Source organism: Mycteria americana, chromosome 8 (genome assembly GCF_035582795.1).
Source record: "Mycteria americana isolate JAX WOST 10 ecotype Jacksonville Zoo and Gardens chromosome 8, USCA_MyAme_1.0, whole genome shotgun sequence".
Classification (NCBI taxonomy): Eukaryota; Metazoa; Chordata; class Aves; order Ciconiiformes; family Ciconiidae; genus Mycteria; species Mycteria americana.
Genome location: NC_134372.1, coordinates 9,635,976 through 9,650,059, shown reverse-complemented (window position 1 = coordinate 9,650,059; position 14,084 = coordinate 9,635,976). Strand labels below are relative to the sequence as shown.

At 43.8% G+C, this 14,084-nt stretch overlaps 1 protein-coding gene across 4 annotated transcripts in view; it reads right to left on the bottom strand.

The window, feature by feature from the left end:
* Nucleotides 1-5,108: 5,108 nt before the first annotated feature.
* The window catches only part of SGCD (sarcoglycan delta), a 228,981-nt gene continuing 220,005 nt past the window's right edge, over nt 5,109-14,084 (bottom strand). For all 4 annotated transcript variants that reach the window (XM_075509535.1, XM_075509533.1, XM_075509534.1 and 1 more), the window contains exon 8: nt 5,109-13,469. In XM_075509535.1, coding sequence (XP_075365650.1) covers nt 13,296-13,469 — 174 coding nt within the window. In that variant the 3' untranslated portion in view covers nt 5,109-13,295. The remainder of the gene's footprint in view (nt 13,470-14,084) is intronic.

Sequence of the window (14,084 nt, the reverse complement as noted above, 5' to 3'; positions counted from 1 at the left end):
CAGCGGCTCCCTGTACTTGCGTTTTAGCTTAGCATAAAAACAGAGCGGTGGGGGAAAGGTGCGAGGCAGCGGGTGACGACTCCTGCTAGAGCGGTCGCAGCGACAGATGTCGTAGATCAAAAAGCGCTCGTGTCTGTCACCTGGCGTGGCTGAGCGATGGCACGTGCAGTGCAGGGTGCGAGGGGGGTCACAGGGTACGCTGGGATCTTAGTGCACCCGGCTGGTGTTTCCTAGGAATTGGAATTTGGTCTTAAAACTTTCTTAGTGTGCAACTCATCGCGTACACTGCTAAATGTCTTCTTGTCACAGGAACAGCGCGCTCGTGTCCCCTGCCATCACCCCAGGCAGGGCTGCGCTGCCAGTTTATGTTTCCTTTGACTGCTAAACTGTTCATTGCAAATTAATTCATAAATAATTCATTGGCTGTTGCATTCTGTGCTTAAAAGTTCATCGTGTAGGTGGTGGGTTGTGGGTTTTCTTGGAAGTGACAGTGCTTTTCTCCTTTCTTTTTGTTAATCATGTGTGTGTGTGTGTGTGTGCAGAGCTCCCATAACATTCACAACCTGATGGTTCCACTATAGATGTTTTAATGTCTTTATAGCAGATGATAGTTATTTTCAAATTTGGTTACTATGGTTCAAAATTCTTATGTTGCAAAAACTCTGTTTTGAGATTGGGGTTTATTGAAATACCCAAATACTTTGGGGAGTTGCTACAAAACCCACAAAAATAACACTTTATTCAGAATTGTGTCTTCCCCATCCCCACGCGCACGCGCACGCTCTCACATTTCCCAGTCAGTCAGTTAGTATTCCTAAGCCTGCTGATCCTGGAAAGCAATGAGAAGTTTTTCATCACCCTGGATTTGGCAGTCAGCTGCTTTGCAAAGGCAGGTTGTGTTTGCAGGGCATTAAGATAAACGTGGCCCTCTCTGGGACAAACATCAGCTCTTACACTGCTTATTTCAGCCCTGGGGCCTCCTTGGTTTGTTCCCATAAGAGCATTGAAACCCATATAAATATGTCACGTAGGACACACTGGGGTGAAAACTATATCTCGTTCCTCCTGACAGGCTTCTTGCCATGGCCAGGAGGGAATGTCTTGCTATGGAGCATCCCATGTGCTTCCACGGCCGCGTCCTGCCGTGCTGGGTGGAGAGGGACATTTCCCCATCACCCTGCCCCAGTCTTGAAAGCCTTGGGGATGCAGCAGTTTGCAGCCGTCAGGGCATGGTGCAGCCCCCTCCAGCTGCAGCAGCTTCCATCAAAACCCCATTCCCCCAGGGCGAGAGATGTGGCACATTGGTGGGACGAAGAAGGGAGGCTCAGGCTAAGAGTGGCAGCCATACAGAGATACAGCACCCCTTTTTGGCATGTGTACGTACTGGGGCTTTTTTTGTGGTTTTTTTTTTTGTTGTTTTTTTGTGTTTTAGATCTCCCCAATCTGGCAAAGCAGATGGAAAACCCACATTCAACTAGTAAAATCCCATCTCAGTCATGTTGAGCATCCTTTGGCTGGCTGGGAGCTCTCAGCTACTAAACTCAAGCTGTAGGTAGAGTTTAGGCCAGGTAATGCAGATGTATTTTTTGTTGACAAGGAGCAGTGTTGAAACACTGAGCAGCACTGAGGTCTTATTGTCTCCTACTTGTGGGTTATGCTGTCATTTAAAATATTTCTGTTTCCTAGCCTGAGTCAGGCAGTGGCAGGGCAACAGGGCTGTCGAGGAAGGAGAGGTGGGACCAGGAGCCCCAGGAATGGTCCAGCCCCGGCAGGAGCCCGGGCTGCCGCCAACTCTGCCTCTGCAGCTGCACGCTGCAGCGGGGGGAGCAGAAAACCAAGCCAAATGAGGTTATTTCAGAGATTTAAAAGGCGTTTTGTGTTTTTTCCCCTCCCTACATGCACCCAGTGAATGGAGCGAAGCAGATGGTCACATGCATTCCTCAGCGAGGAGGCAGTGGGTTTTTGCTGCCTGCACTGCTGTGCTGCTTATAAGACTGAAAACAAAGCCTAGAAGTAGGGAAAAAAAAATGTCCCTGTAGGTGTGAAAGGGAAAATACCACAGCTGATGTTACACAAGCTTAGTTGTATGATGGCCTGAAGCAGAGCTGTTATGTGAAGGGCTATTCACAAACCCCAATTTTAAAAAGTGCAGATCGTATCAGTAATCTATATTACAATAGCCTGATAGTGTTAATCAAATATTTAAAGGCTACCTACACTCTGCTTTTTATTCTGAAATGACTGCAGAAAAGAGCCAAGTTCTAGCTGCTGGCCAGACTTCTTGCCTTTTCTCTATTAAATGAGGCCATATAATTTTCCTCTGGGATACATTTGGCACTGGAGCTATTTAGGTCTGAACCTTCATCACTAAATTCAGGAGGATTTTTCTGTTCAGTTTAAGGAGAGAAGAATCAAGGTCACAGCACTGGAGAAAAACTGTTAAAAACAGATACTTCTCATCACTGATTTCTGGACACTGTTCATAAAAATAAAAATAATCACCCTGAACTTCAGCAGCAGCAACTTGTCTGTACTAGACTTAGATGAAAAATACAAAAACCCGGCTGCACATAAAATTTTAAAATGTTGAAGTTGTTATCATTTTACAGAGTATGAAATGGACTCATTTAATCTCTATGATTCTTTTCTGGTTTTGTAATTCTTTTTTTGTTTGGTTCATCTTTTCTGTTTGCCATTTAGGAAAAAAAAAACGAAACCATGAATTACCTATAGGGGTAGAAAGGAAAGAAAGCAAAAATTGGGAAGTATTTCTTAAAAAGTGAAAGGCAAGATACCTGGGAAGAAATTACAATTTGATAATTATCCCAGGAGTCGATTTTGAAAGACCAATGCTGTTTTTAACTACGGCTTCCCAGGCTTTAAAAAATGGTTAACATACTGTTGCTACCGAGTACCGCACCTTGCATTTCTAGCATGGGGCACTGCAAATACGCTGCTGTTAAAGCTGGATTTCACAACTGCTCACTGCTTAAATCACGACACAGCTCCAGGCAGCTGATGAGGAATTGTATGGGGCCGGGGACGGATGCGGCTGCTGCCTGCCATGGCAGTGCTGGGGGCTGCCCAGGCAGCTACGTCGAGCTGCGTCTCCTGCGGGTGCTGTGAAGTTCCTGCCAACACGCTTCTTAACGGGGGTTAATTCATGAATTATTTCACTGTCAGTTTGCTAGAAATTCCAAATCCAGGCCAAGAACTGCAGCTGAAATTCAGCTGAAAGATGGCTTTTTCTTTTTTTTCAAAGTGCAAACAGTCCAAAACCCAGCGAGCGAGAGAAAGACTGTGCCCACAGTTCGTGCCCACCGAACAGTTCTGCGTGAACTTATTTGAAGTCTGGTAAACAGTAGCCCCTACAAACGGGTAAACAAGTACCCCTACAGCCTGGGTTTTGGCAGTGCCTCAGCTGCGAGGACGGGGCTTGTACTCTGTGCGCTTGGAAGGCACGCACATCTTTTCAGCTGGATTGAATTCTTGCTATTCGTTCAGATAATGAGCCTCAATCAATGCTCTCATTTACTGACAAAATCCAGGGTGAGCAAATTCATATTTAAAACCCAGCTCCTGCAAAATGCCCTCACAAATGATTGCCTGGCATGTGCAGAGTCACCCATGAGCATCTGATTAGTTAGCCAATTAAAATAAAACTGATGGATTTTTAAAGCAGCCAGAGGTTTTCAAGAGGCTTTCTGTGAGTTGGTCCAGGCTGCTGTTTTGTTGGGTTTTTTTTTAATTATGATTTTTTTTCCAGGCAGGCTTGTGCTCGTGCTCCCCACGCTGTGCACAGGTAGGGGCTCATTCCTGGACGCATGCACCCACCTCTGGTCCCCCTTGGAAAACCTCGAGTTCCTGCTGGTTTGGAGCACAAGCAGCACCAGATCCCCTCTACCGAGAGAGGTAGTGATCCTCTCTGAGAGGTTTCTGATGCTCAGGCAGAACCTCAATGCCTGCAACACTTCCTGGCTGTGAGACTCTCAAGCTAGGACAAGGGTGAGAAGTTCAACAAAACTGTAAGCAAGACAGTAACTCAATTTTCCCCAAAGGGAAGATTTTTTGTTTTGCTGACAACCGGTTTTCTTCTGACAGCCATCCGCAGAGATTCTCATTCCGTCCTCTACAGCATTTTTGGCTTGAATATATCCAGGGAGTTGATGCTGTGAAATGGATCACTAGTGTGATCCGGTCTGGCTTCTCCTACAGACATACAGATATACAGACATATCCTATCCGCAGCCTACAGACATACAAAAGTTTGAAGTCTAATTCATGTTTGCCATGCTCAAACAAACAAACAAAAAAACCTCAACACCTCCTTCCTTCTTAACAATCATTATTTTATTAATATATTTTACAAGATTGCAGTTGAAATCATTTAAATACAAATTTTTTTTATACAGAAAGTGTAATAAAGTTAAAATAGTTCCTTGTGTATTTCATAGCATTATTGCAATGCTTACAAAATTTTGCATAGAGTGTGCAAGGATTGATGTTATTTGATACAAAAAAAGCTTTATATTTTCCCACACAACCACACACATACATAAATTAAAAAGAAAAAAGCCAAACAAATCTGAATTTCTTAATGAGAACTGTGATAAGACTTTAAATTCATTTTGTCCTGTTTACACGATCAAGGTCATCGGTGGTTATCAGAGTAGAGGTCAGACAAGGTATTTTACCATCACAGATGAAAAGTGCGACAGCATATGGGTCATGCCTTTTATGCTACTGCTGTAGATGAATGGCGTTTTGCTTTGACTTGCACTGAATGTTGTTTTGCTGTTGGGTCTACCTACGCGGAGCATTTGTTGCGTTAATATCGACAACTCTACTGGCATTCGTGCACAAGGAAACTAATTCAAACAAGGGGTGGGCAAAAAAAACCCAAACCCAAAACCCAAAGGGCTCTGAGTCAGATCCAGCAGGTCAATCCCTCCCCTGCTCCCAAACTACTGCATAGTGCAGATCCAGACCGAGATCTGGGTCACAGCTCAGGAAAACCTCTGATCTAGGGAGAAATCCAGGTGTGAATGCTGTCAGCTGAGCCCTTTGTCAATCAGCACAGTATATAATTGCTCAGATCCGCTCTTTAGGAGGTTTCTGGCATGCTCTTACTCTGCTGAGCAAGGGCAGGATCTGTTCATCTCAACTCCTCTGCTCTCTCTGATAACCCACAAAAGGGGACAAGAAAGCGAATTCCTCCAGCAGCGCCTGCCCTGTGAAAGCCGCTCTGCAAAGAGCGCAGCCCTGCCCGGCCACCAGCGGGACCCGCGGACCCCTGGCGCCTGCCTGGCGAGAGCCCCTCCTTCCGCATCGCCCGCTGGATCTCCAGCTGAGCTCCAGCATGGTTCGCGGTGGTGACAAGGAGCCAAGCCGGATGAACGTGCCTCCGTTTTCAGGCAGCCGCTTGAGCTCTTTATCCGCACCTACGTGACAGGGAAACCCCGGAGGCACGAGGAGTCCCATGTCCCATGCTGCCCGCAGGAGCACCCAGGCTGTGGTTTAGACAGGGCAGCCAGACTCTTCGTTTTGATTTCACAAAAGGTGCTAAACCTTTAGGGCCAAACCCTCAGGTGGTGTAGGTTACCGGTGAGTTAACTGGAGGCAAATCCTGATTTACACCAGCTGCAGAGTCCAATCTCTGTGCTGTGAGCATCCCCCGTTACACGCCGTGCTCCAGCCCAGTCTCCCAAGGCAGGCATCGTGCCTCGCTGCTACTGCCAGTGCAGAGGACCTGGCAATGGGATGGAGATAAACGAGAAAGGGCAAAGCAGCCCACCAGCCTCCCCCACCTCACGGGCTTCCTGGGTGGAGGCAGCGTACCGGGGTACCATCCCACGGCATCCCCTCGGATGCTGTACAGGTCCTACCAGGACAAAGCAGCGGTGGCTTTAAGAGCTGCTCAGCTGCACCCTCTGGAGTTACTGCCGCTGCCTTCGAGGTGGTCCAAGGCTTGTTAGAACAGCAGCCAGCAATTACCAGCATTATTTATACCACTTAGACTGTAGATACATATCAGCTGTAAAATCATTAATACTGCCGAAGTGTTTCATTATCCGCTACATCAATAATAGCACTGATACCGAGTGCACAAGCCCAGAGGACGGCCCAGATGAAGACAAAATTATCAGGCTCTGGCTCAGCGAAGGAGCGAACTCCTTGCTCTACAGGCAGCTACCCTACAGAAATCTAGCCGAAGTGTTGGGGGGGGGGGTGGTGTTTGCAGCTAAGTAAGTGTGGGAGAAATTCTAACAGCAACATTTTTTCATCTACAATACAGCCTTCGATAAAAATAGAACCGCCCACAAATAATTATTCTTTTGCTCTCCAGCGTGAGCCTGCCTCAAGATGTTTCAAGGACTCCGTTATGAGGAAATTTTTAAAAGACCAAAGAAACCGCATTGCTTTAGAAAGTGATAATGCATTTAGCAGTAGCAGGCTTCAGAATACTTTATCTCCTATCGGTGGTTAAGCCTTTTGAATGGGGCAAAAATGTGAGAGTACAATGCAATTTAAAATTCCTGTTACATACAAAGATGCACATGACCTATGCTTTGCAATGGGCCTATTCCAATAATGGTAAATATGTTAGAAATGGTGAGACTTTCCATTTGGGTAGGACATGATGAAGGCTCCAAAGAGTCCTTTTAATCTTAGAAGAAAAGACTGTTTAACTAAGGCTGCATGTTTTTATCTAAAGCATTTGGTAGCAGGGCACAATGTAAATATAACACTTCCACACAAATTTCTCCTTTGGATATTTTCTCTTGCCGGCAGAAAAAATAAACCAGCTAAATGCTAGACGAGCATACAGTTACATGTTGCTTCACAGTGGACATATCCTTCCTATTTTTTAATACTGGTCAAAAACTAACAAAAACTCAATCCATGGAGATGAGTTGCCTTAAAGGAAATCTGGCTTCCTCTGAACAGGCAGCCCGTCGGTACCGACTGGCGGCAGAAAATCCCAGCTACTGCGTGGCTTTGAGCTGTAATAAGGTGAGACATTTCCTGGGATTTACAGGATTCCCCCAGGAATTACACGTGTAGCAAATTAATTTTTAAGGGCCTTGCACCTCTAGTTTAAAGTGACTTGGATGGGAAATCTCGGTGGTGCACTATGATTATATTTTCTTCTTCGCTTCGGATAAAAATACTGCAGCTTTAAATATCCATCTTTTCCTGTATAAAGAAAGTGTGTCGCTTTTCACAAGGGCACAATACAATTCAAATGTCGGGACAAGAGAGTCTGAAGTGATAAAGCCTCAGGGCTGTATGTGCATAACCATGGACTTCTCAACCACAGCAGACTTAAAAGCTTTCTAAGTACAAGCTATTCACTGTAATTTCCATCTAAGCCCCAAGCCACTGTGGTTATTGTGGACGGAAACAACACCCTAGCAATCTTGAACCCAAGCTCTAAGTGGTTTCAGTGAGTAATTCTACTGTGCACCATGAAAGATCAAGCATAATTGCTACCGTATTTAGAAAAATGGATGTTATTAATCTAAAGTATAATAGTGTAAACACACAGAGAAGTTTGCTGCATTACAGTGATTAGGCTGATGTCTCTCGCCATTTCTTCCCCCTCCCTCCTATCTGCCTTGTTTAATTCACTCCACTCTTGCTTGAATAATCTCATCAGCACCACGTCGGTGTTTAACCCTGCTCCACTCACAGCCGTAAACTCCGCTACATCAGCTGTGAAAACACTGCAATTGCAGCGCAGAATTTCCCTAAAAGTCCCAAATTTCACCTTAGTGCCGCTGCTACACGCAGGTTTTGGTTTTTGGGGGTATGCAAGATCAAGAAGCAACACGATGGGGGCTCGGGGGCTGCTGGCCACCTGCACGCAGCCCCGTGTATGGCAGGACACCGGCCACCCAAATATTACACAGCAATTTCAGAACTGAGGAAAAAGGTTAAAATGGGGAAAACTGAAATGTTGCCGGGGTTGTGTTCCTCAACAGCAACGGCAATAAAAGGCTGGTATTTTCACATTTGAAAAGCGCCAATCCAGCGCTTGGCAAAGCTTCACAGGAACGTGCCCTGCATTTGCTGGGGTGAATTCTGGATGATGACATTTCAAAATTTAAAATGTCAGCCATAAAAAGAAAAAAAGAAAAAAGAACACAGCCTCTAACTTTTTTTGTTTTTACTGTATGCACTTTTAAAATGAAATCATTACGGCAGTTACTCTTCTTCACCGAGCAGCTACTGGAGTTCCTGATCTCTAATGCTCAAGTGCAGGCAAGTGAACAGCCAGTAGCATTTACTCAGTTTATTTATACTTTCAGCCCAGGATGATGTCTTTTAGCGTTCTGGGTTATTTCTTCACATTTCAAATTTCAGGTAACCTTGCCCTCTGCACACATTTAAAGATTTTTCACATTATTTCCTTTTCTCCCCATTAACAAAGTTAGAGTTTTCTTGCCACTTTACTCTCAAATGCAGCTTGGTGATAAACCTGTATTTTTCCTGCCCAGTTTGAAAAAGCACCATTAAAGTTAATGCATTTCAGATGTGAGGGCAACCAGAGAAGGGATGAATTTCTGTAAGTCTTTGGTCTTTGTCTCTCTCTCTTTTGCAATGTGAAACTTAAAGCCATAACAACAAATATAAAGAAAATTGGCTTTTGTTGTAAACAAGTGTATGTGAGCGTGCGTGTACATATACGTGTGTGTGTGTGTGTGTGTGCACGCACATCTTATGACAACAAAAGCTAATTCCCTTTAAGAACATCTGTATTTGCAGACTAGGTATGATGTGAACTAACCTGACGTCTTCACAAGTTCCATAGGAATCTCTCTTTAAGCTTGGAGAAATTTCTAGGGAGGGTTTTTTTTATTTAGACATTATTTTGCTATACTGTACATTGCAGATGGTATTTTTAGGTTTATGCCTTAAACTTTTTTGTTTGTGCATATATGTGATATTTCTGATTAAAGGAAAAAACAAACCCCTCTCAAAATACAGCTGTTTGACAGCACGTGACTGAGAGAACCAAATAAAAATCATTCTCATGCATGCTTGTTTTTAAGAAAAAAGTGTACCTAGGAGAGGCCTTATACATATTTTAGTAGTTACTGTCTTCCCCTTCCCATTACTTCCTTTAGTATTAACATTTCTTTGTTCTCTTAAGCTACCCATTTCACTGACTACTGGGTAATATACTTCAAAAAGTGTAAAAAAAAAAAAACAAACCACCAAACAAAACACACAAAGAAACGTGGAGAATGGATACAGTTGTATAATCAGTATTAGCATCTCTGCTTTTGCTAATGGCAAAGTCTTTTTGCTTTAGAAAAACCATCCTAACTCACCTGTAACAGCAGAAGGGCCATACACTACCTATGGATACGGTACCGGTGTATAGGTGAGCACTGACAGTCATCCTCCTGACTGCTTACTGAACTGTCACATTTAAAGCAAATTTAACAATGTCCCAAAGCCCTATAAAGGTAAGAGTTACAATACATAAACGCATTTATCTTTAACTGCACTATTCATGGTTGCCTAAGGTGTATTGACATTAGTATCACAGTCCCTTGATTAGCATTTCGTTGGGGTTTTAATGCTCGCAGCTGCAATGCAGGCTTGCACACAGTGATGAATCGGGGTTCGGTCCCACAGGCACCCCAAGGGCTGGCAGTGTTTCCACTGCCGTCAGCGCCCCGAATTTTCACCTGTCCAGCTCCTGTCCTAGCTCAGGCCGCAAAGCTGTCAGCATCTCTTCCATCAAGCTCGGCAGAAACAAATTCACCACCCACCCCAGCCTTGCCTTAGCGTTGGGAGGTAAAACTAAACTCCGGTTTGAGATAAATGTCACCTCCCCAAATAGCAAATGCTCAATTGAACTGAACTGCAGGCCCGATTCATAAAGAAATACACAAACCCTTGTTTGTTTTTGGCATTTTATCGACGGCAGGTAGAGGCACACGGATGAAATTCCAGCCAGGGAGGCTCTAGTTGAAATGGTCTGAGGGAAAACCAACCCATACAGGTACAGCAACGGTGAGGGATTTCTGGGCAAGGCAGGAGGAAAAGGGACTCTCGTGCATTTGCCTCATCCAAGAGGTGAGTCAGTCGCTCCACAACAGCCCCCAACAACAAACTATGAAGCGTGAGATAGCTGGATGGGTTCGCATGCTGCTTTTTAAACAAAATGCCCGTTTTTTCCCCTGGGGTCTCAGACACGCAGTCCCGTTTGCTCTGGTTTGCCACCCACTGAACAGCAGGGGACTCATCGTGTGGCCAACACAAGCGCAGGCAGCATCGCCTAAACTGCTGTCTTAAAACTCAAGTGGGGCTCAAATGATTTACAAGTCTCTATACGGGGTCAATCTCTCTAGCCACAATTCCTCGTCTTTCAAGACAGCATCTCATTTTATGCTTTTTAAGATGGAAACGTGATTGTAAAATACATTGAAGCAACTAGAATTCCTTTACATAGACATAATTAAGGTACCCTTTGTTCACCTCGGAGAAGCGTCTGCAGTGATGGCACAGATGCGTAAGGTCATTCCCTAACAGCTCCCCCATAGAAATTCATACCAAAATAAACGGCTGAATGTCCTTAAGCAGTTTCATGGCCTTCGTGATACGAGAAGGTGACAACCTCATCCAAGAGCCCAGCTGAGAAGACCAGCCACTCAAAATTAATTTGTTGGGACGGAAATCCTCAGCAGAGCAGCCAGAGGGTGCATGGGGATGAGGGCTGAGCCACCAGCCTCGCGGGAGCGGAGCATGGGAATCGGGATGCAGCACGCCTGCTGGGTCAGTCCCTGCGTCCAGCCCTGCCTTTCTCACCAGCATTAATACTCTCAGGGACGGGGAGGTTAATGCAACTCCGTTTCTGTGCAGGGTACTCCTCCTGCAGCACGTCTTCGCAACTGCTCACATGGGATTTGTTTATGAATGGGGCCGTGCTTGCTATAAGGTTTGTGATCAGTATTAAATGAAACAGGGAAAAAAACTCTACAGTAAATGTAGGACTATGAATGGGACTTCAGTTGTGGTCCCAGAGGTAACATACACAGTATTTTGCTATATTTAACGTGGTAAAAAAAAAAAGTCTGTATCACTCTAGGTGCCCCTACAGTCTTAATGCATTTCATTAATATCTAAGTTGCACAACCAGTTCCCAAGACACCCTTCTGTCCCTCCCCCCAAATAAACTAGTTTTAATAACAAGATAAATATGATGTGCTTCTCCTTGCTGAGTGCATTGACTTAAGGCATAGGCACAATTCCCCTCTTTGAACAGAGATGGTATAGTCCTGTGTCCCAATACAATTGTTATCCTGGGTGACCCTTTGCATTCAAACGTTGACTCAAGACATAATAATTACAGGAATCATTCATTAACAAATAGTTTGAATTCGTTAATTAATTGGAAAACTTTACTGAAATAAAAGTAGATCATTCAATCCTCTTTCAGGAATAAATTTTATGGGAGTGTTGCTTTGTTAGGCAGCAACACATCTAATCTAAACTTCATAGAAATCTTTCCTTTGAGTCCAGCTAGTTTTGGATTAAGCCAGAATTGTTCATTTAAAAAAAAAAATCAAACCCTGGTACTCTCCAGACCACAAGAAAATACATGGAAGTCTGTAAAAAAGGAATGGGCTAAATTATTTCTAACTATTTCTGTCAGCTACATTTTTTTCTTGAAGATCGCTTGAAGAATACCAGCTTTGCTTAGGTATCACTAGGGATGGGCACAGATCTGTCATATTTGCACATGAGGTAATATTTTCAAAAGCATCTCAGTGGCTTAGAAACCTTGCTGTCCTCGTGAGATTTACTGCGACTTGGACACTTTTGCAGTAATTAGTACATTTGTTTTTCCAGGATTTTTACATGCATGTGGATGCAATTATGGGTCAGAATTCAATGATCTGAGCTCTTCCCATTATTTTTCAAGACTTGAACTGTGGAATTAATGTTACCAGATCAGATTTCATGTTTTATCCTGCCCGTAAGTGACTCCTGGACTTAAATAAAGAAAAATGCACCCATGAAGAGATTCAACCACAGAGTTTTTGGGGCTCAAATTCTAGAGGAACCAGCACCCAAAGCCCTTGCTTTCCAGTAATCTGACTTTGTCACAATCTTTATAAATAATTAAAAAAAGTCTGTTTCATTGTCAGCATCTCTGATATTTGCAGTCTCCACCAAATCTAAGTGACCTTGGACTGCATATTCTGAGAAGAAAGATGACAAAAATTCTGGCATAGCATTGATGATACACATCTAATTTGTATGAATTTCTCTGTGTCTATGGGTAGAATAGGTAATTTTCTCCATTTCTATAGGTATTGACAGGTAACGTCCAAATCTTAAATCTTTACACCTTCACATGGTATCTTATATCTTTTCAAAATTAAAGGTGCTAATGGAGAGTGTGTAGGGTGATCCAGGACACCTATTAACTAAGGAGGTTCAGGATTTTTCTATTTCGTCCAACTTGCACAATTTTTTTCCTTCCAAGAACTAAATGCAACACCAGTTTTGTTAGCACAGAGATGACTTTAGGCTAGGGTTAGAGCTGATGCATCACATCTGAATAGCACAAGGCATCCTTGGCCATGCCTAGGCAAGTCTCAAACCCCTTTAGAAAATACATGATTATTCCAGCAAGAGCTGGACTTTTCTACTGGCAAAGTGCAACCCATGCCTCCCAACAGGGAGCCATGCTTCAGGTGAAAATTAAAGAGTGTAATTTAATCTCAGGTATCTTGGATCACTCTAGGTGATCAGTATAGCACATCTGGCTATTTTGTTGTGGATTTTTGGTTTTTTTTCATGCCACTGATTTAATGGTGTAAAAATAATCAGAGATGCTTCTCTTCCCTTTGTATGTTGGTGGGTGTACATCGGTTCCAGGGTCTTGCCCAGCCAGCAATCCCATTGCTCTGAGAACATGATCAAAAACGGGGGGTGATCATTAGACTATATTAATACGGAAGGGTCCAGGGGATCATCAAGTCCAATTCAGCAGATTGTACCAGTAAATTTTGGTGTGGGAAAGAGAAATGCTACACAAATGTAACAGGGTCACCCTGGGATTCCTTGTACTGAAACATCATTTTACACAGAGGATATATATATATTTTATATATATATTTTTATATATATATTCACACACACGCGCGCGCACACACAAAAAAAGTCTTTGATAGGCTTTCTGTGTTCTAGTAAAAATAGTTGGCAGCTGCAATCTGTGAGACCAGAACTGGCTTTTGTGCTGCCTGTGATGCCCCACTGCAAATCGTCTCTCAAAGGCAGACGCTTGTATTTATCTGGCAGGTCGAGCTACTGCCTGCCTGAGACAGAAACAACCTCCCATTGGGACACACACAGAGCTCGTAGATTTTTTGCCTGGACCCTGCAGAAGAGGAAGATCCTTGAGGCAAGTTAGGTAGTTTGATTTTTGCAGAATTCAACGTTATCTGAAGTCGGAGGCGGGGAAGAGAGAGAAAGAGAGAGAGAATTAGTGGAGAGACGTTATTTTTGATCTCGTGTTTAAAGAAGCTTCCTTCAGACAACTCGGCCGCTACAAAAGCTGGGTACGCAAGCGTATCAAGATGGGAAAGTCTGATACAAATCTGGGTGAGCATATGATCTGCCTTTACCATGAGCTACCTAAGACCTCCAGTTTGTGTCTGCTAATCTACCCACCATGTTTTCTTGGCTTGTAGCTTCCTGGGGCACCTCCGTGTTTGGGTTAACCCAACCAGAGGTACCCCACTGCTAGGTGGGGAGCGTGTACGGTTCACGTCTACGCAACGACTCTGCTCCTCCACTGGGACTTCTGGCAGTGATCCCATTGCCAGTTACACTTACAGGCTCACAGCACTAACTTTTATGTGTATTTTATGTATATGTGTATCACTTTTATGTATATTAAAGATAACTTAAATGCTGCAACACACCTGAATTTCTCCTTATAAAACAGAACATAAAAGCGAACATGTGGCAGCTCTTAGACACATGGCAGCTACAGGGACTCTAACATTACCAAGAAGAGCACAGTAAGATAACCTGCACACCAGAATATTACAGGG